Below are 27557 nucleotides of genomic sequence, written 5' to 3'. Positions count from 1 at the left end.
CTACAAAATGCATTTGATTTTTGAAGGAACGCGGAGTTTCATGCAAAATGGACTGGGAAAAGCATTTTAAATGGCTTTCAGTCATTAAATAAAACTACCTGGATATTCAGAGTAAATAAAAAGCGTATCAAAATGTACCTTGCATTTGAAAGAAACTCATTAAACAGGAAATATTAACTAAAGTTAGGAAATAGGGTTGGTTCACCTGGGGCCAGCAACTCTTCACTCTCCAGACGTGGGGAAAGCAGCCCAATTTGCTGAACTACCAAGCTGGATTTCCAAAGAGCTCATACAGCTCTGGGTACCCACAGGGGGCTTTGAAACCCCCACAAAGCATACACTGAAACCTGGGACCTTGGCCTTCAATGTTTTTAATTAAGAGGAAGACACTTCTGAAGTGCTTATGCTGTGGGGGAGCCCAGAGGGCATGCCAGCCTTCTCTCTGAACCCGCTGGGGTGACGGGGGGAGCAGAGCTCCCACTCCTGAGTTCCCAGGGGCTGGGTTTGTTTCAGTGTTTGAACTAGTCCAAGCAAGGTGAATACTTCCACCGGCTAGATAAACCAATTCCAAAAGCAACTAGAGCAGAAGCTATTCTGAATAACAAGGACCGAAAGTACTGACATTTGGAAGAATGTAAATAGCAGCTTTTGCTCTGTTATGAACTCAACATTTGATACTTATAGAAACATGGAAAATACTGTCCAGACATCTGGGAACCTGCATCACTAACAAAGTTTCTGGGCTGGGGATGCCCTTGGGAGCTGCGACCCCAAAGCTTCTCATATGTTTCTGCTGCTGGTGAGCTAACCGAGGCAGAGTGCTTTATTCAAACTGCTGCTGTGAACTGGGGACAGAGTGGTTTTAATGTAATGAATTTAGAACATGAAAACAACTTTTTCTCTGTGCAGAAGCAGCCCAGGAGCCAGGCTGCCCCTGGGACCAGTTTGCTGTGGGCTCATGGAGTTTGGGACAGCCACTGAGGGACAGACTTGTGCTCCCACAGAACAGGCCAGCACCATCAGCTGCCCCAGGACTGCAGCTGGAGGACCAGCCCTGCCCGATGTGCTGGGGCATGTGCTCAAACAAGCCTCCCTGCCTTGTTGGCTCCAACACAGCCCGGCCAGCTGGCCCAGGGTAAGACAAAGCTGTTCCTATGAAAGCTCTAGGTCTGATGAGGTTCTTCTGGCTGGAGATGACAACAGCAAAGCCAGAATAAAAGTCCATAATCTTAATGCTCAGTTACTCCTAATTTACAATATGTTAACAAGGGGGGGAATCGGCTCCTCATTCCTCCTTTTACTCAGTGATTTGCTCACAGCAAAGTCCATACAAACTAGTGAAGCCCTTGTTGCAGAAATACCTACACAAGGACCACGCTTAAAGTACCAGGCATACTTAAATCAGCTCTCCAGTTCAATTCATCCCAAATCCCACATGCAAATATAGGAAGGGAGGTGGGAGCGGGGCTGGGCTCTGGGGGAAGACAGACACATTGCCCAGGCAGCCAGGGAGGAGCTGGGAGAGCCAGAGCTCAACTGGAGCAGTGTGAGGGGTGTGCGGGGCAGCAGGATGGGCTGCCCTAAGTACCAAAGAGCCTAAGGAAGGCTAAGGAAGCTGTAGTCCCACTGCTCAATGGGGCAGGAGCTCTAGTGACCAGGGACATGGCAAAGGCTAAGGTTTCCATTTCTTCTTTTGTCTTGGTGATCACTGGTAAGGTCTGTCCTTGGCCTCCCGGTGTCCTCTGAGTAGAGGCCAGTGGCATGAAACACTACCCATGGAGAGGGATGTAGACTTTGGGCGTGCTTAAGTCAACTGGAAATACACAGGTCCATGGGACCAGGCGGGATGCATCTGAGCATGCTGATGGAGCTGGCCAATGTCACTGCAAAGGGCCTCTCCATCATCTTCCAAAGACAGTGGTGATCATGGACTGGCAAAAAAAGACAAACGCCACACATCTTCTGGGAGGAGGATCTGGGGAACCCCTCAGCCTCCCCTCAGTCACTGGGAAGGTCATTGAGTAAATCCTCCCAGAAGGACAAGAAGATAATTGGAAACAGCCAGCATGGATTTACCGGGGGCAAATCGTGCTGTGCCATCCTGATGGCCTTCTCCAATGAGATGACTAGCTGTGCAGATAAGAGGAGAGCAGGGAATGGTGCACACCCTGAGTTTAAGGCCTTTGACACAGACTGCCACAGAATCTTTATAGCCATTTTGATAGGCCACAGGTTGGATAAGGTTGGTAGAAAATTGTCTGGACTGCCAGGTTGTGATCAGCAATACAAAGTCCAACCGGTGGCCAGTTCCTAATGGTAACCCCTCAGTGAGTGATGCTGGGTCTGAAAATACCATTAAACATCTTCACCAGTAACCTGGGACAGCAGAGCGGAGTGTACTTTCAGCAGGTTTGCAGAAGACGGCAAACTGGGGAGAGCGATGGAAGGCAGGGCTGGTATTCAGAGGAAACTGAGGTATTCAGAGGAAACTCAACAGTCTGGAGAAAGAGGCTGACAGGAACCCCATGAAGCTCAAAGGCAAATGCAGTGTCCTGTGTTGGGGACGGGATGCACGTTGCAGGACAGGCTGGGGGCCAGCTGGCCAGAAAGCACCTAGAGCTCCTGGAGTCCTCATGGACATCAGGCTGCCCAGGAGTCAGCAGTGAAGGTAAAACTCATCATGGGCTGGGTCAGCAGGAGGACAGCCAGCGGGGCGAGGACAGGGATTGTTCACTTCCACCTAGTGCTTGTGAGACCACAACTAAAGTGCTGTGTTCTGCTTGGGGCTCCCCAAAACACATTGCGTGGGAGTTAAGCCAGTTGAGGCCACCAAGGTGGTCTGGGCTGGAGCACAGGACACTTGAGGACAGGTAGGGTTTGGCCAGCTGAAGGTAACAAAGCTCAGGGGGATCTCATTGCTGCCTACAACAGCCCAGTGGAAGAATGGAGAGAAGCTGAAGCCAGACTCTTCTTGGAGGTGCACAGGGGCAAGACAAGAGGTGACAGACCAAGCTGGGACACAGGGAATTCCAGTTAAATATTAAGGGGGCAAGAATCATCATAAGGGTGGTCAAACGCTGGATCGGGGCCCAGAGGACCCATGGTATCTCCATCCTTCTAGATACTGAGAACACAGTTGGACAAGGCCATGAGCAACCTGATGCGGCTGGTGCTGCTCTGTGGCAGGGGCTGGGATCTCCTGAGTTCCCTTCTCACCAATGTGCTATGATCCCACGACAAGGAACAAACCTGGGTGCCATATTTCTAGTTGGGCCGTTGCTTGTCCCTGGATGGCTGGGAGTCCAAGGGGGACACCCATGCTATAAACACAGCCAACGCCAGCTGCAATAGCTCCATTGCAGTGCAGTGCCCCCACTGAGGATCTGTCCCATGGCACCAAAAATTCAAAATCACACCAGCAGTGTGATTTTGGGGCAAAACCAACGCAAGCAAAGGCCAGGGACTTTTTCATACTAATGGTATGTTCCAGCCAGAAAACTGCCTTAACTCAAGCTCACCCCACACTGTTCCCCGGCTGACAGCTACAACAGTCGCATTGGTACAGCTCACCCATCAGGCACACACACAGCCCGGCAGCACTGCTTGCCAGCCCTGCCAGAGCTGTCAGCTCCTCTTACCCGCAGTGCGTGGTGACAAGAAAAGCCAGCAATGTAATGCTGGGACGACACCGCTCTGTGCCCAGCTCACCTCCCGTCCTGCACACATGAGCATGCATGCTGGGCATGCGGACCGCTGGGCACAGGGTCCCAGCATGGGGTCAGCATCCCTGGGATGATGAACAGCTGCAGAAGCCCAGAGTCAGAGACCACCCAGGTCAGAAGCCAAAGCCCCGAAGCAGAGCAGTGTCCTACATCGCCTACCTCAACCTCCCAACACAGGGGCTCCAAGCTGCAGCCCGGGGGAGCTCCTCTCCCCTGATTACCTGCAGAGCCCAGAGAAATGCTAAGAAATGCCCAAATTACAGGAAAATCTTCCACTTTTTTGACTTAGTGGTCCATGGCTGAGAGAGTTGGGGTTGTTCAGCCTGGAGAAGAGAAGGGTCCGGGGACACGTTACTGCAGCTGTTCAATGTATAAAGGCAGTTTATAAGAAAGATGGAGAAAGACTTTTGACCAGGGCCTGCAGTGACAGGACAAGAGGCAGCAGTTTTAAAATGAAAGAGTGTAGGTTTAGGTTGGACATAGGGAAGAAATGTTCTACAATGAGGGTGGTGAGATGCTGGCACAGGTTGCCCAGAGACACTGTGGATGCTCCATTCCGGGAAGTGTTCAAGGTCAGGTTGGATGGGGCTTTGAGCAACCTGATCTACTGGAAGATCAGGCAGGGGCGTTGGACTGGATGATCTTTGATGGTCCCTTCCAACCCAAACCATTCCATGACTCTATGGTGGGGTAGAGCCCTGAATCCCGCCCTCCCATGTGCCAGGATGTTGTCCGAACCACAGAGCTTCAACACGGAGCAAATCTAAACCCTGCCCAAATTCACGGCCCTGGGCTACACAGCACCAATTTGTGGCCACCTCTAGTTTCCTCAGACACTGCAGAAGTAATGCCTTTGCCTGGGAAAAGGGCACACCACAGCTGACACCAGGGACAGCCACCTTCGACTGCCACCTCCCTGCTCTCCCCGTCCCTGCCACTGCCACCCGGCACCTGCATTTGAGATGGCAAACAACTCCTGAAGGGTACAGCGCAGAGCACAGCAGAGCGGAAAGCCCGGTGGGGGTTTGACAGCACTGCTGTCAGCACACAGCAGTGTCTCTGGAGTGGAAAAGGCAGAGGTTTTTTCTGGGAAGAGATCTGCTGACTCTCCTCGACACTGCCCAGCTAGAGTAGAGCTCTGCCTGTGCCAGGATCCCTCCAGGGAGGAACAGCAGAGCTGGCGTGCAGAGGGACTTGATGCTGTCCTGCTTTGCTCTGTGCTGTTGCACCATCCTTTGCTTTGGCTTCACTATGCCCCAGCAATTCTCCTTCCCACTTGCGCTAGAGACAAGCCTTTCTCTTGCCCCAATTTTGCAGAGGACTGTTTCCCCACTGCCTCAGACTCAGCCACGACAGCCTCTCACTGCTTGTGCAGGGCCAGGAGGACGCTTGGGCTCCAAGCTGGAAGCTGCCTCTGCAGAGCTGATCAGTTAATGTCACCGCTGTATTGATTCAGCACCGACTGCAGCATGGGAGAGCAGACTACGCGAGTGGCTTCCCAGACTGAAAAGGAGATAAACTATAAACGCCAAAACTCCTCTGGCTTCACTGCAGAGCGCTTAGAGAAAGTAAGATTTTTACTGAGCTGTATTTGTGCATAAACCCCCTGCGAGAGCAGCAGATCCATGCCTGGATCCCCACCCCTGGGTGCTGAAGAGCAACGCTGGCAGCTCCCATTGCCTTTATCAGTTTAATGGTTTGCTAAAACACAACCTTCGCTGCAGAACAAGGCCTTGCTTCTCTGCTCTGAGACACCTCGTTTTCATCCCCATCCTCCAGTATGATCAGCAAGGACAAGGCACTGTAGCTCACCCTGCAGTGATACAGAGGCAGATTCCGCTGCTGGAGCAATGACTGCATCTTGCCGGGTGCTCTCTCACCAAAGGATCACCAGAAAGTTGCCAATGCGCAGTAAAAACTACAGAGCAACCCTGCATGGTGGGGCAGAAGACAAAGCTTCAGCCCAGAGAATGCTGATTTTAAGAAGCTGCAATGACAAGACACCTGTGACAGGCTCATAGCCCTGCACCAACCACGTAGCCATCCCATGGGTGCCCTGGACCCAACGTGCATGCCCTCAACACAGCCTCTTGCAACACAGATGGTTTGCCTGGCCACCACAGTGTGACTTCACCCAGGGAAATGTCTCCAGCCTGGCTGAGCTCTCACCACAGAAGCCCATGGCCAAGCCGGGACAGGCAAGGCTGTTTAAAATACAGACATGAACCAAAGAAGCTCAGCACCAGAGTGCTGCAACTGAGCTAGCAAAGCTCAGCGTGAGACTGCACTGAACAGGAAGGTGATTTATTCAATAAAAATAAATTTAAAATAAAGCTTGTTTCACTCCCTCCTAGATTCACTCATTTTCTTGTGCCCCAAACTCACATGCACCACAAGATGTACAGCCAGCAGCACTTGTGTGTGACACGTCCTACAGGTCCCCCTCATCTCCTGGACCCTTTGTTACTGGTGGCCACAGAGGGGTTTGGGATGCACCTTCTCAGCAGGAGCTACAGCAACACTGATCTTCCACCCCATTGACCTGTCCTGCCTCAGGGTCATTAGGCAGCACAGCTGATATACATTATGGAATGATTTAAATTGCATGGGACCTTCAGAGCTCTTCTCATCTCCTGTCCTGGAGTAAGCTGCCCAATGGTTTTCCACCCTAAGCCTTCTTAGAAGCTGCATGTATCCATGCTGGTATCTCAATGACCTTTTAAGTTAGGTGCCATCAATCCACGCCAGTCTTGTATCCCTTCTTCTGCCATTCCCTCTGCTGCTTCCATGTGTACACTTCCATTCAATTTATCTAACTCTTTCTTACCTCTCCCTACAGGAGACACACGGGACGTTGCCTGCTCATGAGCAGCAGTCCCCAGACTCGCTGCTTCTGCAGGACAAAGTGAGAGGACAAAGAAGCGCTTGTGCCATTTCCTAAGCCATAAACATTTCAACAAGACTTCCGTAGCAAGGACCAAGCAAATGAACACTGCAGAGCATGGAGGACAGTCCAGAGAACCACGAACCACATGTGGGAAGTTGGAGATGAGGGGACCTGCGGGCTCAGCAGGCACCTGGGGTCACTTGAGCATGATCCCCCCACAGCGAGGCCCCCATGACAGCCTGACGCTCGGTGGTTTGCAGGAGAGAAGTGACTCATTCAGCCTATACATGAGCCTGTAGCTTCAGAGTCCAGGTAGCTGTGGCAGTGCTAAAGTCAGATCCCATGGCAGGGTGCAGCAGCACCCAGGAGTCGGCCATGGCTTAGGCACACAACTGTTAGTGGATGGCCTGATCCTACTGTCAGGACCTGATCACCCTTGTACAGCAGGGACAGGTTCACCCATCCTCAACCTGGGTCTGCTGGAGCATCACCCTGGTGCCCCCAAAGGCAGCAGTACTCCAGCGCAAGCGGAAGGGAGAAGCTGGGTCACACCCCACACTTGAGAAGGCCCCCATGGACGCGCTTCCCCACCACCGCCCATGGTCTGGGGCAACACCACCCCAAAGCGAACACCAGGCAGACACAATATCTCTCTGGAAAGGCCTTGGAGGGAGCTGCTCCATCGAGGGTGATACGAAGATGATGGGGGAAGCTCTCATCAAACAGTTCATGCAATCAAGCCTCTGACTTTCCTTCCGGCAGATGGAGGATCCAAAGCCATAAAACATCATGTTCTTTCACAATCACTTCCCCACGAGAATTAACCACATTTTCAGCCCACTACTGAGTAGTATGGCCAAGTTATACCACATCTAAATGAAACACTTGTTTGCTTTGTACACTGGAGATTATTTTCTAGAGATAAGTAATCTCCTCTGTCTAGTGCCATCTCATCAAGCTAAACTAGTTCAGCTTTTAGAGCTCAGACCATAGCTGACAACAGACAGACTCAATAAAAAAATGCCATGGTCACAGAACACAAGATGTCAACCCAGCACAAATTCACTCTTTTGGATCCACTTCCCTCTGAAACTCGGAGTTAACGATGTGTTTGTAGGTGCAGTGTCAGGTGCCACCTACCCTCCTGTGCGTGGTGCAAGCAGAGTATGGCAGCTCCGGTCAGCACAAAGTCTTGCACACATGCTGGGGCCAAGGTACCATGACATGCCTATGCCTGATCCAGATAAATCTGCACCACTGGCTGATCCAACAGAGGCCACTAGAGCCACAGCCTTGGTCTCTCCAGCCTCCATCCTGACATGCTCTGCAATTCTGGGATGTCCAAGACAATTGCATAGTTCTGACTTCAGAAAATCAGTAAAAGCATGTCCTGTTTTCACAAAGTACACATTATCTATGAATTCAAGCCCTAGTTTCAAAAGCAGCTGGAGACCATGGGTAACCTTGTCTTATGAGACCTCAGATCATCAGCAGTCAAATGGTTCTGAGTTAATCTGAGACCTGTGAAGATTCCGCAGGCTGTATGAGGGCTGTATGAAGCTCAGTCATCTCCCCTATCCCCAGCTCCCCCTCAACGTCCTTTCCCTCGGCACTCCCCTGGTGCTTTGCACTGCCTTCCCGGGTCACGCCTGCCTGCTGCTTCCCCAAGGAAATTTTCTTTTGGCACTTTCTGCCAAGTTATTGGCCTTGCCACGACCCCACTGACTGCAGCCTCTCTGTTGGTGTTCTCAAATTCTTCCCACTAGCACCCACCATGGACATCAGAGAGAAGTTTGTGACCTGTCCTCACTTTCCAGCTGCCTCAGGCCAGGACCCAAGCAGTGCCCAGCAGGGACATCTGCAGCAATCAGACCTTCTCACTGCAATCAGCTGCTCCTGAGAGAGAAAAGCCTCTCTACAATTTGATTCTTTCATCAAATATTTCTAAGCTATTTTATTTCTTGACTTTGGGAGGAGTGGGGGGAGAGGAGTTACTCAGAACTGTAGGATAATTCAGGCTGGAAGGGACTTCAGGAGGTCATGCAGCCCAACCTCCAGCTCAAAGCAGGGTCAGTGACTTCCAGTTTCTAGTGCATGCTGTTGGACCCATGGACAAGCCACATGTCCCTCAACCTCTCTCTCTGTGGAGCCAACACACTCCACCCCGCCTTGGCTGCAGACAGAAGTGCAAGCAGAGCTACCGTTCATCACAACTGAGCATAACACAGCCTCGGGACCACCTGGGCGGAGGAGAGGGAGGTGCACCCCTTCTCTACGTCTACCCCTGGATAACCCTGCTAAGAAGCCCATCAAAAGAAGGTGCTAGTTATTGGTGGTTTCATGGGAACAAGGGGAAGAGTTGTGTCAGCCCTTCAAAAGTCTAACATTTCCTGGACTGTGAAGCCACATCGATGCCTGGTGGAGGGGCAACCACAGCCCCAACAGGGAAGAACATTTCCAGCAGGCTGCAGGCCTGCACAGTACTCTCTGAAAGACCACCCATCTTCTTAGATTAAGCGAAATTTTAGGTGAGTTACCCAGCTGCATCAGTAAGCCTTGGTCTCATTTATGAACTGCTCAAGCATCCTTCCAGGCACTGCAGAAACCCACAGAGACTCCAGATTTCTGAACACATCACAGGCAAGTGTTCCCCGCCCCAAAGCTGGCACTTCAGAGGGTGTTTTTGCTCCAGTCAAAAATCACCTTTAGTGAGATGCTTAACATGGATGTGCAGAAACCCACCTGCCTGTTCGTCCACACAGACGCTCAGACTTGCACACAAGGACGAAGCCGATGCACACTGCCCTCCCCTCCACAGCTCCCTCTGCACATACTCATGTCACGGGTCTTTCAGGCTGGCTTTTTCACTGATCTATTCAGAAATGTGCTGCATTACTTTGCCCAGTATTTGCACACCAGAACTTGATTGCTCTAAAGCCAAGCACAGCCCTCTTCTTCCATCACCCCCTGGGATCCCTCAACTGCCTCCAGCTGCTTCCCATCCTCCCCTTCCCGGTGCCACAGGGCAGAGACTCACCTGAGTTTTCCTTATCCGCAGGTCAGCAGAAGACCTGTTCAGTCCTTCCTCTTGTTCAATACTCTGCTCAATACCTGGTCAGGGTAGAAGGACACAGATTATTTCACGCTGTTTAGACAAGAAAAAGGGATTGTTTGGCAAAGGGACTGTAAAAGACTGAAGCCTGCAAATCGAGGAGCATCTGGCACTGAGCAGTCCCCAGCTCCTGACTCTAGCCCGCGACTTAGCCTGGACTAGCAGCAAAGCCCCGTTTCACTACTGCAAAGCACTCGGTGCCTGGCCACTGGCTGAGACTTGGTGCTGTCAAGGGCAGCACCCGTCACCCCCAAGCTGGTAAGTGAGGATTTCAATACAAAATCGACATAATGCTCAGGTCCGATCTCCACACTTTCAGGTATTCAGACAAAATGGAGTGCTGTTCTCCCCCTGCTTGGCAGGAGGAGGAAACGCAGAGCTAAAATGTCTCTGCAAAATACCAAAGCTCAAGACTTCTCCAGGGACCCTAAAAATAGTAGGTCTGCCAGCTGCCCAGCCTTGCACAGAGAGGACCCACCAGGGTGGCAAGAGCGCGCTTCATCTTGCTCAACAGTCCTCTGCAGCAAAGCAGAGACTTTCCCTTTTAATTATGCCCAGTAATGCAACTAACTTCCTCACTTGCCCAAAGACCATAAATCACAGCAGGGAGGAGTGCTGCCCTGCTCACCATGGTTTGGGCAGGGAGAGGGCATGGGGTTGCAAGGCAGGAGGTCTGGCACAGAGCAAGTCAGTGCAAATCTGCTCCTCAAGGCCAGCTTGGGACATGCTAATTCAAAAACTTAAATTGAAGGACTTAGCCTGGAAGAAAGCTCCCATCAGCAGGCTGGCCCAGTGCAGAGATACATGTCTCCATGTAGGCCACCAGGTGTGAGCTGGTGGCATCCCTTGAGTTTGGCTGAAGACCCCATTCCCAATGCAGATGTCCCACAGCCGTTTGAGCCCGGCTGTCCCCAGCACCTTCCATGCTGGAGCAGGTCTACAAGCCCAGCATGGGGCAGGTTCCTCCTGCAGCAGGGGCTCTCCATTCCCTGGAGCTGCCCAGTGGCTCCCCATCACCATCCAGTGCAGCAGGGCAGAGCACAGGACACCACCATCACAGTGGGCATCTGTGTTTCTGCTGCATGCTGGTTAGCACGGGTGGCCCCACAGTACCACCTTCCAGAGAGCAGCAGCACTCTAAGGAAGACTGTGGGTCTGGGGAACCCTTTGCGGTGCTGGCAGAGGGTGTCCAACAGCACAGCACATTCCAGGGAAGTGTTGGAGAACACCAGCACAAATTCTGCCCTCTCTCTTATTCTCTCCTGGAACAAGCGTCTGTATCTAAAGCTTAGCTGAAAGGTCCCATCCCACACAGCCAGACAGCCACGGCACTTCTCCTGTGCAAACCCTGCCTCCGAGCACACTGGCTGCTGCCTGCCCAGCATATTTCATCAGAAATTGGTTTTCCTCCACACTTGTCATAAACCATTCCCTGTTCCCAAGGAACAGTATTGGCAAACATTGTGCATTTATGATAATTAATAAAATCACATTTTCCCAAGAAGCTGGTAATTAGAATTAACCACTGCATGAGCAATCTCTGTCCTAAAGAAGTCAATTCGTTGTCAGCAGATGGTGTTTTTGATCAGTCCTGACTGTTTTGTTTCATTGATCATGCTGGCCACGAGGTGATTTGGGATGAAGTACAAGGACTAATCATCTGTTGCTCCAGGTAAACACGATGTTTGTGAGTCTTTTCTGGAAGAAGGAAACAGGAATCAGAGCCTGTCCTGCAATCCTTCAGGCTCTCAAAGCCCGTTAAAACACAGAACACAACACCTATGGAAAAGGATTTTTGTTTTGCACAGGCTAAACTCTGTCCCCACCTGGACACCAGGGATCCCACTATGGCTGGGGGATTCTGGTCCATGGGAAGGTATCCCCTGGTATATGAAATGGGTAAGCTGGACCCTAGCTCTCCTTCCTGGGTCTAGCTGATATTACGTGTCAGGAGGACAGAGGGCAGCAAGGGAAAAATGGAGGTACAAGTCTCCTTCTGGCATACACATGGGACATGACCACACCAGTGGTGACGAACCTAAAAAATGGCTCCAGCTGTATCTAAGTCCCCCATGACTGTGGGACTCCCACAAAACCCTGGGGTTAGGGAGAACACTGCTGCCATGGGGGAAGCACCAGCTCCTCCCCCACCCTTCAGACACGGCCAGCTCTCCTGCAACAATCTCAGCCAAATCGCATGCTGATGTCCAAGACCACTGCAGGCAAATCTGAGCCGCGCTGGGGTGACCTGCCTCCTGCCTCAAGATGCTGCCATCCTCACTGACCCCCTGAACCCCCTGGGGTCCAATCTTGGGCTTTTGGGCTCATCCGAGTGCTCCAGCACACCCCCAGCCATCAGTGGCCTGACAGTCGTATTGTTCTCACTCCCTGCTTGTCAAAGAGATTGATTGACTCTTCTGATGGTGGAAACTAACTGTCACATTGGCTGCGCTCTGTCTCTGCACTGCCCGAGGCGGAGGTGCGCCAAGACAACGTGGTGTGCTGATGAGACAGGATAACCTTCCCTGAGCCCAACGGCCCCTTTCTTCCCCACCACCTGCCACACAGAGCCCATGTGTGGGGGCAGAGCCACCAGCAATGCAGCCTGCACTGGGGATGGAAAAGCAAGACCAGCCCAGCCGGAGCAGGATGGGGGCAGCGAGAAGCACAAGCCCCAGGGCAGCATGCCCTGTGCCAGCACACTGCCGGAGAGCGAGCAGCACCACCCAGCCTGGCCAGAGCTGCATGGGGAAGAGGGACCATGGCTCTCTGGACGGGACTCCTCAGTGCTGCCCCTGCCTAGGCTGCCCATGCCAACCTGGCTCAGTGGGAAAGAGCCAGCTCTTCCTGGAGGCTTGAAAGTCCAACAGCAGCACCTCTTCAACCACTCGTCCCTGGCAACCCAACCTTTGGCCATGCCGCGGGTTTGCTCAGAGCCAGGGCTCACTGGGAGAGCCCAGTGCCTGCCAGTGCTGGCAGCATGGGACTTGCTTGCAGCCCACCAGGTGCTCATGGCCCCGTTCCCTCACCTCCATCCTGGGAACGGGGCACAAGGGTGCTAATTCACAAAGGGTAAATAAAAGCAGCTAGAGGATGCTAGGGGAAGGGAAGGTAACACCCATCCCCCGGTGATCCCTGCAAAGCAATGGCAGATGCCACTTCTGGCTGTCCCTTCCCCCACCTCTGTGACCTCTCCCAGAGCCAGCTCAGGTTGCCAGAGGATGCACAGATAGGGCCGGGCTGTGTGTCTGTAACCTGCCCTTTCCTACCTAGAGCAAACCACCCCAAAACTGTCTTGACCCAAGTCAAACACTAGCTGCTGCTGGCACAGGGTTGAGATGACAGCCAGGGTCCCACAGCATTTCTGGTCATGGGGGATGAGTGGGAAGTGCTGAGCAGTGGGGGCATGGAGCAGGACCCAGGGCAGAAATGGTCCCTGCCTGCTGCATCCCCAGCCCAGGATGGGAGCCGCAGTACCCGCTGCCTGGGGCTGCAGGGCCAGAGCACAGTGAGCAGAGCCCCACAGCAGCATCGCAGGCAAATACTTACTCTTTAGCTTGGAGCGCACTTTGTTCGCCGTCTTCTTTATGTCAGACATCAGCTCTTCCAGCTCCTCCTTTGTTTCTGGGGAGAAAGAAAAGATGGATGTATTGGAGACACTGCTAAAATCTGCTGCCCAGCCCCATAGTATGTGGAGACCAGAGCTGCGAGCACTCCCACCTCCAGACTGGGAGCACTTCCACCCCCACGCACCCCGCTGGACTCTCCTCCCCGTCCTGAGCCTGGAAATAACCCTGCTGCTGGTCAGGCAAGCAGGGAGCTGGGGAGCCATTCTGCAGGACCCCCTGCCCACACAGCCCTAACCTGCCTGATACCCAGCACTCTGCAGAAAGTGGAAGGGTAGGGATACACAATCCACAGTGCTGGTTTCTGTAGTGGAGAGAAAACCACTGATGGACACTAAAAATCTGCTCACCAAGGGCTGATCTCCCCAAGCCCCTGCCATGCCAGCCAGCCCTCCCCAGGGCGTTACGAAAGGTCACATCTTCCACTGGCACCCCCTGACTAACAGCCACTGTGTGTGTGTTCACTCCCCAGCCTGAATTTGCTCCTTTTGCCAGAAAAGTAGGGGCTGAAGCAGCCAGAACCTCCTCCCCAGTCCCACAGACCAAGTCTCAGGAATGACTCTGAGCAGCCCAGCAGTGGCGGGAGGGTGTAAAGCAATTCTGGTATTTCAACGGGCAGGGGCACAGGAGTTGCAAATAAAAACAAGTACAAGCAAGTCCCTTCCTCCCTCTCCCCACAGGCATCCCATGTGTGCCTGTGCAACCTGTGCGTGGCTCCCACCAAGGGAAGAGTCCTGCTGAGCACAGAGCCCATTGGTGAGTCTCAGCGTCTCCCCAGGGCCACCTCTCCAAGACTGCGAGGGCTTTTACAAGAGTATCCCGGGCTGCCAGGACTATTGACTCAGCTAGAGAGAGGAGGAAACTACAGCATATGCCACACTTGAGAGAACTAAATCATCTGGGGAAGTTCCAAGCCCTGCGTGAGGGATGGGATCTGGCACAGGGCTATGTGCCCTCACTCCCATGCGCAAACACCAGGAATTGGCTCTGAGGTCACCACTGCTGACAGCAGAACCATTGCAACATCTCTGGGCACTCATGTCTTGTAGGACTGTTCTCTGCATTGCAGCAGCATTTCCAAGCCACAAGCCATGCTCGGCAAACCCAGATGGGAGCTAAGCTCCTTGATCAGCCCTGCAGAGAAGGACTGTGGGATAGTGGTGAGTGACAAATGGGACATGAGCCGGCAATGTGAACTTGCAGCCCATAAGTCCAAGCATCTCCTGGGCTGCATCACCAGCAGCATGGCCAGCAGGTCGAGGGAGGGGATGCTCCCACTCTCCTCCCCCTCTGATCTCCTCTCCCAAGACCCCCCTGGAGCACTGCGTCCAGCTCTGGGGTCCCCAGCACAAGACAGACATGGACCTGGTAGGGCGGGTCCAGAGGAGGCCACCAAAATGGTCCGAGGGCTGGGACACCTCTGCTATGGAGAAAGGCTGACAGAGTTGAGGTTGTGCAGCCTGGAGAAGAGACAGCTCCGGGGAGACCTTACTGCGGCTGCTCAGTACTTAAAGGGGGCTTGTAGGAAAGAGGGAGAGAGACTTTTGACCAGGGCCTGCAGTGACAGGACAAGGGGTCTGAACGAGGGTGGGGTTAGGCTGGACATAAGAAGAAATGTTTTACGATGAGGGTGGTGAGACACTGGCACAGGTTGCCCACTGAAGCTGTGGATGCCCCATCCCTGGAAGTGTTCAAGGTCAGGCTGGACGGGGCTTTGAGCAACCTGATCTAGTGGAAGATGTCCCTGCCCACAGCAGGGGGGCTGGACTGGGTGATCTTTGAAATTCCCTTACAACCCAAACCACTCTGTGAGTCTGTGATCTCAGCCAGGTTCCTCTCCCAGAAACCAGAGTGTCCTTGAAGGAGCTGAGACATGCAGGTGTGGCCCTTGCCACCCATGCTTTAGAAACTGCTGGACCGCCCCCGAGCACAGCAGCAGGGCTGGCGTGTGGGGCACAGCACCCATGCCCAGCACACAGGTACCCAACTGTGCTCTCCCTGTGCAGCCCTTCATGCTGTGCACCTGCAAAAAGGCTGGGTGGTATGAAACGCCCTATGCTTACCCATGGGCTTGTGGCAGCCCGGCTGGTTTGCCAGGGATGTAACCATGCCCCAACCGTGGGACCAGTCAACCCCAAAACTCAGCAGTGAGACCAGCATATTGCAATATCTCAAGATCCAGATACTAAAGAAAGTACAAAGCACCTGCCATTCAAATATGATTTCTCGGAAATGCTGCCGCCCTAATGGTCCCTCCTGATTTTGATGAGATCAAGACTTACTTAATTAAATAAAACTTTGTTTAATAGACTCTAGGCACATTAACTGACTCATTTCAATGGCTGTGGTAACTCTGATGCTGTACACTCCCAGCTGGCAGTCACAGGCATAATTAGAAAATCATGATGATGGGAATGTGCTGGGGGAAGGTCACATCGTATCAACAGTTGTACACGTTTCTGACTCAGAGCTAAGAGCTTCAGCAGGGAAAAGGAGAAAACGAACACGTCTGTGAATACCTTCACCCCAGGCTCCAGGTATTTCTGAGCAAGCCAACACAGCCGCCTCACTGGGGGAAGTGGTACAATTATGTATTTGCTAGAGAATAAGCACAAATGCAGGGAAAGGAAGAGGACATTTTCAGTTTGAGTTCTCATTTAAGTGACTAATTATTTTTTCCCCATTCTTGAAAGAAATTGTATTTAATAAAGAAACAAATCAGCCTGGGCTGAGTAACTCCCTGCACCCGGACAGGCTGGGGCCAGCTGACAGGGAAGCAGACAAAGACCCAGGAGTGCTGGGGGACAGCAGGCTGCCACGAACATGGGGCCAGGCCGAGAGCTGGGCTTGTTCACCTGGAAAGGGGAAAGGGAGGCTCCTACTGCTGCTGCCTATGACTACCCAGCAGGAGGGTGGAGAGAAGCTGGAGCCAGACTTCTTGCTGGTCCTTGGAGGTGACCTTCATCTTCTTGCTGAAGCTTGGAGGTACACAGGGACAAGACAAGGAGTGATGGACCAAGCTGGGACAAGCAAAATTCAAATTAGATATTAGGAAAAAAAATTGTCATCCTGAAGGCAGTCAAACACTGGACCCACAAAGCTGTGGGATGTCCATCCTTAAGGATATTCAGCATGTGGCTGGGTGAAGGCCTAGCAACCTGATCTAATGGTCCTGCTGGAGGGTACTGGACCAGGAACCTCCAAGGTCCCTTCCCACCCATATCCACCTTCGATCCTATGAAACAACTTCACATAACTCACTGCTACTTACTTTTCCTTCTCCCTGTCAGTTCGGGCTGAGGGATACGCTGCAGTGATGCACAGGGCAAGTGGTGAGCGCAGGTGAGCATCCCTCTGTGCTGGCTGCTCAGGAAGAGGACAGGACCATGTGGACAGACAGAGGGGACACGGGACGGGGAGCTAGGCTGCCTTCCCTCAAAATATTTCCAGCTGAGCAGCAGGGAGAAAACACTCCTTCTGGCTGGCTTTGAGTCACAGGACATGTGAGGATTACTTGCGACCTGGCAGGCACAGGCTTCCCAGACAATTATTTTCACATCCATAGCGTCTGTTTAAGTGACTCACTCAAATCTATTTAACCATTCACGGCGGGTAACATTCAGCAACAGGAAGCTGAAGTACCACAACATCACCACCGCTACGGCCGGAGTCACCCCAGCAAGCAGAGCAGCGCTAAGGGGCAAGATGTGATGTTTAAGAGGACGGGCCGGGCTCCCCGCATCCCACAGCCAACCCGGGATGTCTGCTCCGCTCCTGCTGGCACTGAGCACAGCAGGGGAGCAGGGATGCCCCCATGGCCACCAGCACCATGGGGCCACGTCCCCAGTCCCTGCTGGGAGTGGGGAGGAGGCTTTGGTCTGGGGTCAAGCCTTACGCCCCGGAGAAGCCCCAGGGCCCGCTGTGACCTGCCCTGGAGGGGAACTCAGGCAGCAAAGGGGAGGAAGGGGTGCAGGCAGGGGTGCAGGCAGCAGTGGGAGCTCTTTCTCCTCCCTCTACCAACAGCAAATGGGGCACTGGCCCAGCAGAGGGCAAACACCCAGCCCAGGCTGGTAATACCACTCAGCAGCACAGCCTCAGCTGCTTGGGAAAGAGGAAAAACCGATGCCCTGGTGCTCCCGTTCCCCGCAGCTATCTGAGGTCCCAAAAGCATCCCCCACACAACACGGAAGGGGACAAACACAAGGAACCGGTGCCCAGAGCTGCTACGTAGGACGCTCCTCAGGGCTGGGGGGGACTCCTGCCTGCAGCCCAACACTCAGCTTTGACATTCACCATTATCAATAAAGGAGGAGGGGATGAAGCCTCCAAACCACCCAGCAGCGAGCAGGAAGGCAGCAGCAGGCAGGCAGGCACCAGACCTCCACCCTTCACAGTTAACTGCAGGCGACTGACACACGCCCACCGCAGCATGTCTGAGCATCACCGTGACGGTGAATTTCCACACGCGATACGGTTCTCAGCCATCGAAGCTTCCTCACTCACTTTTTATTCAGATTAATAAACCTTCACCTCTTTGCGACCTGCAATTCTTTACTGACAACAACCAACCAATGTAATCAAGAAAAGTACAATTTCAAACTAATTCATAACTGAGTTCCCTGACAAAGCTGGGAAGAAGGATCTTTTTGGCAAAGACTTAGCTTTTCCAATAAAAAATTAAAGAAGATCCTGACTGCAGTTCCTCCAAGGAAATTTTAAAAAATGATCCTTTCTTGCCTTAAAACTTTTCTTCTGTCTCTTGCAGGTTACCATTGATGTGCCTGTTTGTTTATCTTGGCACTTACAAAGGAAGAGCTACAGATGTCATCTATCTGTACTTCTGTAAGGCCTTTGACATGGTCCCCCACAACTTTCTTTCCTCTTATTTGGAGAGATATCAGTTTGATGGATGGACTATAGACAGATAGGGAATGGGCTGGATGGCCACATCCAAATTGTTGCAGTCAGTGGCTCAATGTGCTAGTGGAAACCTGTAACGAGTGGTGTTCCTCAAGGGTCCATACTGGAACCATACTATTTCATATCTTCATCAACAACATAGACAGTGGGATCAGGTGCACCCTCAGCAAATTTGTGGATGGCATCAAGCTGAGTGGTGCAGTCGATACGCTGGAGGGAAGGGGTGGCATCCAGAGGGACCTGGACAGGCTGGAGGAATGGGTCCATGTGAACCTCATGAAGTTCAACCAGGCCAAGTGCAAGGTCCTGCACCTGGGTCAGGGCAATCCCCAGTACCAGCACAGACTGCGGGATGGAGGGATGGATGGATGGATGGATGGATGGATGGATGGAGAGCACCCTGTGGAGAAGGACTTTCCACCTGAAGTCCCATTTGTCAAAAGAGATTTGGGACATCAATGACCTCTGTGCAGTCCTTCAGTTCCCAAAGGCTGATGTTCCCTCTTGGAAACGGAGCTGAGAGTCTGACATCGCAACTTATTTATTCAAGCTAAGTAAAACAAGAAGAAAAAAATTAGACACTTGGTTTGCAAGACGCTGACTCACCCTTTCCTCATTTTCTAGAGTTTTTTCCACTCTGACCAATACAACCATTTGCAGCAGCTATGACAACGGGGGAGCACGCAGAGGGGTGGGCAGGAGAGAGCTGCTCGACCACCGCCCCGAGCAGAGCCGGGATTGTCCCTTCCATGCAAAAGCAACACAAGGAGCTCCAGCTGTTTGCCAAGCTGCAGAAATAGGACATGGCGGTGCCGTCCATCTGCCCTTGCCAGGAGCGAGGGCACAGGAGATGTCCAGTACCATCATGAGGGGCCAGCAGCCCTGGGATTTGTAACTTCCAGCATACCAGGAGGGACGAATCCTGCTCGTGGTGCAGCAAGGAGAGACGCTGCCAGGATTCGATGTCAGTGCAAAATGTCACAAGGCTTTTACACAGGAATAGAACAGATATGATGCATGGAAGGGTCTGTAAAGCTCTTATGGATCCCCTGGGACTAAAGGCGCTCCCTGAAATGCCTCATCTGTACCATCCACCTGTGTTTGGAGGTGATCCGCAAGAGATTAAAATTGTAGCTTTTGACTTTTTAAGTCACTAAAAAAGGAAGCAGGTGAGGTGTTTAACTGATGTTTCTATTACATATTTTTAGACAATTAAAAGCTGGTTATCATGGGAACATCAGTGGGAATGCACTTCTAAAATACCCGTTTATATTAGCAGTGATGGATCCTGTTTCACACATCCTGGAAACCCAACGTGCTCCTCGCAGGCTGCCAGTCCAGCCAGGCAAAGGTGCTGAGCTGCAGTCACCGAGAAGCATGGAAACATCCATCCAAGTCCACTGGCTGGACACTGGGAGTTTTGCACCAACAACTGGGCTTGCGGTGGTGGACAGGCCGTGGGCAGCCTCGCACCCAGGAGCCCAGCATGCAAAGCCCTTTCACAGCCTGTCACTAGGCTGGCTGATGGCTGAGCTACCCCCTAGGATGTTCTCATACTGTGGCCGTCCTCCTCTGACTGCTCCTGCCACTCTGGGCTGGCCTCAGAGCTGGAAACCCTGGAGGCAAATCTCGGGATGAAGGGAGAGCCATGCTATGCATTAACTGCTTCTCCTGCAGCCACACTTGTTGGTTGCTTATAATCCAGCAGCACAAATGATGGGATCAAAGTTTGCTCACAACAAAGCATTTTGGTTTGGTGATGAACCTATGCAAAAGGTAGAGGAGACAGAGACAGCGCAGCGCAGTGCCTTGTTCCAGTTCCCCTTTTTTTGGCAGAAAGTGTTGGCATTTCATTTTTTTTCCAAATACTCACACTAAAAAAAATGGTTTGCAGCCAGTGATTAAGAGCTAGGAGTGAAGGGGAGCCATGCAAATGCCATAACCCTGCCTGGACATTCACGTGAGCTCAAATCCAACTTGTGCAACAACATGGCTCCCAAGATCCACTGCCTGTCCTGCCTGCAGCGGGCTCATGGAGCCACCTGCTATCACAGCCATGGAAGGAGAGGTTTGCATTCAGCAGCAAACCTGGTGTGACCTGCAGCTTGCCGCTGGCATCCCCAACCCATCACGTCCCATGCTGGTACTCCAGCTTACAGCTCCACCAGAGCTGCTGTTCGGAAAGCGGGAGGTTGCTGAGCTGACAGGAAACAGGAAGTACCAATAGCTCAAAGCAGGGGGAGTTTAGGAGATTTTTTAATTAATTTTTAAGCAATAATTACAATGAGTTACAATGCAAGCTGAAGAGCATAGTTCTGTTTGCATAGCAATGAGGTCCTGCTAAAACATGGCTCAAAGTAGGTAACGGGCCCAATGAAAGCACAGTAGGTTTGCACAGGACTGATCTGGCGGGCACTGTGTGGGCGAGAGCAGGTGGCTGCAGCCAGCGGCCCCAGGGACTCATCCTGGCCCACGACAGAGCTGCCTCCATGAGGGGCACCCAATTAAGACAGTAAAATGTATGTGAACATATGGCTTCAGATGGCTGCTCCCACCGGCTGCAAATGTGCCCATCCGGCAAGCCCAAGTTTGTCAGACATCTCCAGCCCTGGCTGTTTTACAGCATTGCCTGCAAGGTCTTGGGGCGCCCACCTCTCCGAGAGCAATTAGCTGGCTGATGAGCAAACTGCTCCCTCCCTTTCCATGGCCTACTCCTGTTTTCTTCCCAGCACCCCATCCTCCCTGTGGCTCTCCTCCAAGCCTCTCCATCCACTCCCCGTTTGCTCCAGGGTGGCACTAAACGCCATCACGAGCTGTGCTGCGTGAGCGCCCTGTCCCTTCGCTGCCTGCTCCCATGCCACTCGGGTCCACACTCAAACCCCTGGGGAGCTCCAGGATGGGTGCAGGGCGCAGTGGGATGGCAGTGCTGGGGTTCATCGGGAGCAAAGCTAATCCAGCCCTCCCACAGGCACTCAGCAGGCAGAGGTACCAAGGAAAGCTGCTCAGATCTATTTGTATAACACCGATCCGCATTGTCTTACCCGCCTTTAATTCTCTTGATTGAATTCTACTTCAAATACTCCATTATTTTGCCCAGAAGCAAAGTCAGTTTAATCAGTCAATAATTACCCAGCTCATTTCCTCTCTCCTTCTTTAAAAAAATCGACGCTGTGCTACCTCCCGAGCTCCTGATGCCCATGAGGTATGCGGAGACTTACTGGAAATCAACACTAATGGCAGAGGCACCACCACCTTACTCAGCTCTTGGAAAACTTCCCGATTGATAACTTCAGGTAGACTGGATCCATCAGTGTCTATTTTTGGTACCAACTGTTTACCAACAACCTGAATTACTGTTGGAATGTAAGAATTTAAACATCATAAGATACATCACGTATTTTCTCTAACACTCAAAAAAAGCATTTCCCGTATGTTTATGTCCTTCCTGCATTATTCTCCCATTTTCCTTTATTAATGCACAAAAACAGCTGAGAGGTTTCTGCTCTTCTTTAAGCACGTCTCAAAAAAATCAGACCATCCTTCGGGCTGCTGCTTGCTGGGTTTTATGGCTCCCTGCAACTCCCAGCTCGTTTCTGTGCCACTGGGAGAGGGTGGGAAAGTATTCTCCTCCTCCCCACCACATAAGGGAAGATGGAGACAAATGTAAATCAATGGCAAGTAAAACTCAAAAAGTAGGAGTTACAGAGAAGTGGTAAGAAACACAAAAGGATGCAGTGAGAACATAGTGCTTTAAATTTATTCTGTGCACACATGATATAAAGGAGCAAGTCATGATGATCTGAACCAAAGCTTCTCGCTTTTCATCTTGTCCTCGGTTCCCCTTTATCTGCTGAGACAAAAAGGGTATCAAGGCTCTTTGGCACGAGTACGGCACATTTGCATGATGGGAAGATTTGCTTCTCATTTCTACCAAACGCAGGGACGTTGTGCTGATGCCCGGCCAAGCCCGGTGCTGAGACCTGAACACGAGCAGTGCTGCTGCACAGGGGGTCATTCCCCCCAGGCTGCAACAAGGATATTTCAGACTCCAGTGATCCAAATCTTTCTTCTAGATCTGAGTAACACAAACTAGGCTGAATTTGGGATCACAAAGGAGCAATTGCAGTTCTCTGGTTGATAAATTGGTCTTGTAACAGAGATATCTGGGGCGATTAAATAATTCCTTTCTGTCCCATGCTTTAATCACGGGATCATGGACTCAGAGAGTGGTTTGGGTTGGAAGGGAATTTCAAAGATCACCCAGTTCTACCCTCCTGCCATGGGCAGGGACATCTTCCACTAGATCAGGTTGCTCAAAGCCCTGTCCAGCCTGACCTTGAACACTTCCAGGGATGGGGCATCCACAGCTTCAGTGGGCAACCTGTGCCAGTGTCTCACCACCCTCATCGTAAAACATTTCTTCCCTATGTCCAACCTGACCCCACCCTCGTTCAGACCCCTTGTCCTGTCACTGCAGGCCCTGGTCAAAAGTCTCTCTCCCTCTTTCCTACAAGCCCCCTTTAAGTACTGAGCAGCCGCAGTAAGGTCTCCCCGGAGCCGTCTCTTCTCCAGGCTGCACAACCCCAACTCTGTCAGCCTTTCTCCATAGCAGAGGTGTCCCAGCCCTCGGACCATTTTGGTGGCCTCCTCTGGACCCGCTCTACCAGGTCCATGTCTGTCTTGTGCTGGGGACCCCAGAGCTGGACGCAGTGCTCCAGGGGGGTTCTCGGGAGAGGGGGTCAGAGGGGGAGCAGAGGGGGAGCATCCCCTCCCTCGACCTGTTGGCCATGCTGCTGGTGATGCAGCCCAGGAGATGCTTGGACTTATGGGCTGCAGGCCCACATTGCCAGCTCATGTCCCATTTGTCACCCACCAGTGTCCCACAGTCCTTCTCTGCAGGGCTGCTCTCCATCCATCTGTCCGTCCATCCATCCATCCCTCCATCCCCCAGTCTGTGCTGGTACTGGGGATTGCCCTGACCCAGGTGCAGGACCTTGCCCTTGGCCTGGTTGAACTTCATGAGGTTCACATGCCTTGTTAACTTTATTCCTAGCACTCTGGCTGTATACTAAAGCACCTTCACCCATCCTTCCCTTTTTATCCTCACCTTCTTCAGGAGGTTGGCTCTGAGCCACCCTCAGGCAAGCTGCCTCCTTGTGATGAGCGGTGACTCGGCCATGCTCTCCACCACCCCCAGCACCCCAGCCCACTCTGCTTTCTCCCTGGGCCACGAATAGCACTCGTTTATCTGACCCTTTTCTAGAATGATGAATGCAACGCCAGCTGAATCAGACTGAGTTAAAAAAATTAAAATAAAATAAATATATAGTTTTGAGCATCTCCAAACCCCAGAGTCTAGAGCAGGAGGCAGAGCTCTGGAGGGCCACTGGCCGTCCCAGGCCACGTCAGATACCACTCTGCAGGACGGCATGACCATACATGCCACAAGCCTACATCAGGATCTACATCAGACATGTCCCCTGGCCTGTCTGGTGGACCAGTCCCCTTGGGCAGGAGCAGGAAGAGCTCTGCTGGGAGCAGAGGGAAAGGTCCCACAGGTCCACCAATGCAGCCCACTTCTGCATGACCCACCACAGGCCCAACAGTTATTTCATAGAATCATAGAATCATAGAATCATAGAATTGTTTAGGTTGGAAAAGACCTTTAAGATCATCAAGTCCAACCATAAACCTAGCACTGCCAAGTCCACCACTAAACCATATCCCTAAGCACCACATCTACATGTCTTTTAAATACCTCCAGGGATGGTGACTCAACCACTTCCCTGGGCAGCCTGTTCCAATGCTTGATAACCCTTTTAGTGAAGAAATTTTTCCTAATATCCAATCTAAACCTCCCCTGGTGCAACTTGAGGTCATTTCCTCTTGTCCTATGGCTTGTTACTTGGGAGAAGAGACCGACCCCACCTCTCTACAGCCTCCTTTCAGGCAGTTGTAGAGAGCGATAAGTTCTCCCCTCAGCCTCCTTTTCTCCAGGGTAAACAATCCCAGTTCCCTCAGCCGCTCCCCATCAGCCTTGTGCTCCAGACCCTTCCCCAGCTTCGTTGCCCTTCTCTGCACACGCTCCAGCCCCTCAATGTCTCTGTTGTAGTGGGGGGCCCAAAACTGAACACAGCATTCGAGGTGCGGCCTCACCAGTGCTGAGTACAGGGGCACGATCACTTCCCTAGTCCTGCTGGCCACGCTATTTTTGATACAAGCCAGGATGCTTTTGGCCTTCTTGGCCACCTGGGCACCCTGCTGGCTCATATTCAGCCGGCTGTCAACCAACACCCCCAGGTCCTTTTCTGCCGGGCAGCTTTCCAGCCACTCTTCCCCAAGCCTGTAGCGTTGCATGGGGTTGCTGTGGCCCAAGGGCAGGACCTTGCACTTGGCCTTGTTGAACCTCATACAATTTGCCTCGGACCATCGACCCAGCCTGTCCAGATCCCTCTGCAGAGCCTTCCTACCCTCAAGCAGATCAACACTCCCACACAACTTGGTGTCATCTGCAAACTGACTGAGGGTGCACTCGATCCCCTCGTCCAGATCATTGATAAAGATATTGAACAGAAGCGGCCCCAATACTGAGCCTTGGGGAACACTACTTGTGACTGGCCGCCAACTGGATTCCAGTTCACCACCACTCTTTGGGCCTGGCCATCCAGCCAGTTTTTTACCCAGGAAAGCGTACACCCACCCATCCAAGCCATGAGCAGCCAGTTTCTCGAGGATAATGCTGTGGGAAATGGTGTCAAAGGCTTTACTAAAGTCTAGGTAGACAATATCGACATTTGACCCAGGACACACCATGGCTCTTCCCAAAAGCAGATGTACCCCAAATGCCATATTTAAATTGTTCAGGATGAGAGAGCAAGTCCAAGTGTCCTGGTTTTGGCTGGGATAGAGTTAATTTTCTTCCTAGTAGCTGGTATAGTGCTGTGTTTTGGATTTTAGTATGAGAATAATATTGATAGCACACTGATGTTTTGGCTGTTGCTAAGTGGTGTTTACACTGGTCAAGGGCTTTTCAGCTTCCCGTGCTCTGCCAGGTGCACAAGAAGCTGGGAGGGGGCACAGCCAGGATAGTTGATCCAAACTGGCCAAAGGGCTATTCCATACCATATGACATCATGCTCAGTATAGAAACTGGGGGGAGTTGGCCAGGGAGTAGCGATCGCTGCTCGGGGACTGGCTGGGTGTCAGTTGGCGGGTGGTGAGCAGTTGTATCACTGGGTTTTTTTTTCCCCTCGGTTTTTGTTCCTCTCTCGCTCCCTTGTTGTTTTCCTTCTCATTACAATTTATTATTATTAGTTGTTGTTGTTGTTGTTCCAATTATTAAACTGTTCTTATCTCAACCCACAAGTTTTTTTACTTTTGCTCTTATGATTCTCTCCCCCATCCTACTGGGGGAGGGAGGATGAGCAAGCGGCTGGGTGGTACTTAATTACCGACTGGGGCTAAACCACAACACCAAGCTAGTGAGCCTGTGCCAACGAGGGGCCCTGGCCACTGAGCAGACCGAAGGGCGGTGGAGAAGCAGAGCCTGATCGAGGGACTGAGTCCACAGGAGAAGGGAGGTCCTTCACCCCACGCACAAGGTCATGCAGATCACATGCGGTGACCCCATTTGGACAAAGAGAAACAGGGCTTCATGCAGAAGGGCAGCCAGCCAGGGAACTGTGGAAAGGTTATTTTTAGAGTTGCATATTTCCATGATAAAGAGCAAGTATTACCTCTGGCTGGAAAGAAAACTTTTTCTAGCACTGGTGGAAAAAAAATGACCCAAAGAAGTCCTATGACCCAGAGCTTCAGCTGCCGGAGAATGCTATTCAAGACGCTGTTATTCGGTACCCAAAGCAGCATGTGTGAAACAAAGCCGCAGAAAGCACCCACTGAAGAGTTCAGACACCTCTGCTGCCCAATCCAGCATTTTTTTCCTAAAAAAAAATGGCCTGATTTATATTTTTAAACACAGACTGAAGTGCAGGGAACTGTGTGACTGTTCACTCAACATGCTGGGAGCAGCACTGTTAGGTGCTGTAAATTAAAGGACAACATGTAGGCAGGACACGGTGACCAGAAAGGGCTAAAGGTCATTCTGCAGCCGCTGTCACCTGCAGCTGGCTGTCTCCTGCAGCCGTCATCCTTGCATATTGGTTGTCTGGCGGTTTCTTCAGAATCCACTAACTCACAGAAATGGTACAGACCAAACTTCCAAGCTGGAAGGTATAACCACGTCAGCTTACCCAAAAAGGTTTAAGTGGCTCCAACAGCAGCTGAGGCTTTTGTGCTTCCCAGTGTGATACAGGGGATGCCCACGCTGTGACAGAGGAGGAAAGATGAGCACTCTCACCCTCTGCTAGGTAACTGTTTTGCTCAGAGATGCGTGAGTTACAAGTTGCAAGTTATGAGTTGCAAATTATGAATTTGAGAACTTTTGAGTTAGAAACCTCACAAATTAAGTGGCTGTCCTGGTTTTGGCTGGGATAGAGTTAATTTTATTCCTAGTAGCTAATATAGTGCTGTGGTTTGGATTTAGCATGAGAATAATATTGATAGCACACTGATGTTTTCATTATTGCTAAGTAGTGTATACACTGGTCAAGGGCTTTTCAGCTTCCCGTGCTCTGCCGGGCGCACAAGAAGCTGGGAGGGGGCACAGCCAAGATAGTTGATCCAAACTGACCAAAGGGCTATTCCATACCATATGACACCATGCTCAGTATAAAAACTGGGGGAAGTTGGCTAGACTAGTCTGTGCAAAGGGTATTGAGCCCTTGTTTGTCTTACTTGTTTTCTTTCCTAATGAGCTCAAAAAATAAAGTTTAATTTATAGAGCATGTTGTTCTGTAAATTTGAGAGATCCAAATGGACCATGACAAACTGCGTTGCTTGTGGCCCATTCCCAGGCAGGCTGGCTGGTTGTTCTGCTGTTGTGGGTCCCAGTCCCCCTCACCCCTGGCTCTCCCCATTCTCCCCACCCTGGGCCCTGAGCAGGGCAGCAGCCATCTGATAGCTCCTAACCTCAGCTGGAGTTCCACAAGAAGGTTTGCTAGGGCAACACCCTGTCTGGGTCAACCAGCATTGCAATCTGCAGCTCTGCTGGGTGTCAGAGCAGATGGCTTTGGGCACAGGGAGGCCAGGAAGGTCCCTAAGATCCACCCACTGCACGGCAGCCCGCTGCATCTCTGTAAATAGCAACCCATAAGCAATCATCATAATGCATTTAATCAAAAAAGATAAATGGGCTTTGGTCATCAGGGGGCTTTAGCAGCAGCCCAAGTCAG

General features: G+C 51.9%; 1 protein-coding gene across 2 annotated transcripts in view; it reads right to left on the bottom strand.

The window, feature by feature from the left end:
- The window catches only part of STX1A (syntaxin 1A), a 94563-nt gene that overhangs the window by 17667 nt on the left and 49339 nt on the right, over window positions 1–27557 (bottom strand). For both annotated transcript variants that reach the window (XM_075518454.1, XM_075518452.1), the window contains exons 4-5: window positions 13271–13345; window positions 9647–9720 (exon numbers count right to left, since the gene is read on the bottom strand). In XM_075518454.1, the coding sequence (XP_075374569.1) occupies window positions 9647–9720; window positions 13271–13345 (149 nt within the window). The remainder of the gene's footprint in view (window positions 1–9646; window positions 9721–13270; window positions 13346–27557) is intronic.

The sequence above is a fragment of the Mycteria americana genome, chromosome 15 (genome assembly GCF_035582795.1).
Source record: "Mycteria americana isolate JAX WOST 10 ecotype Jacksonville Zoo and Gardens chromosome 15, USCA_MyAme_1.0, whole genome shotgun sequence".
Classification (NCBI taxonomy): domain Eukaryota; kingdom Metazoa; phylum Chordata; class Aves; order Ciconiiformes; family Ciconiidae; genus Mycteria; species Mycteria americana.
The sequence above is the reverse complement of the archived record's forward strand: the minus strand, read 5'-3'. Positions and strand labels throughout refer to the sequence as shown.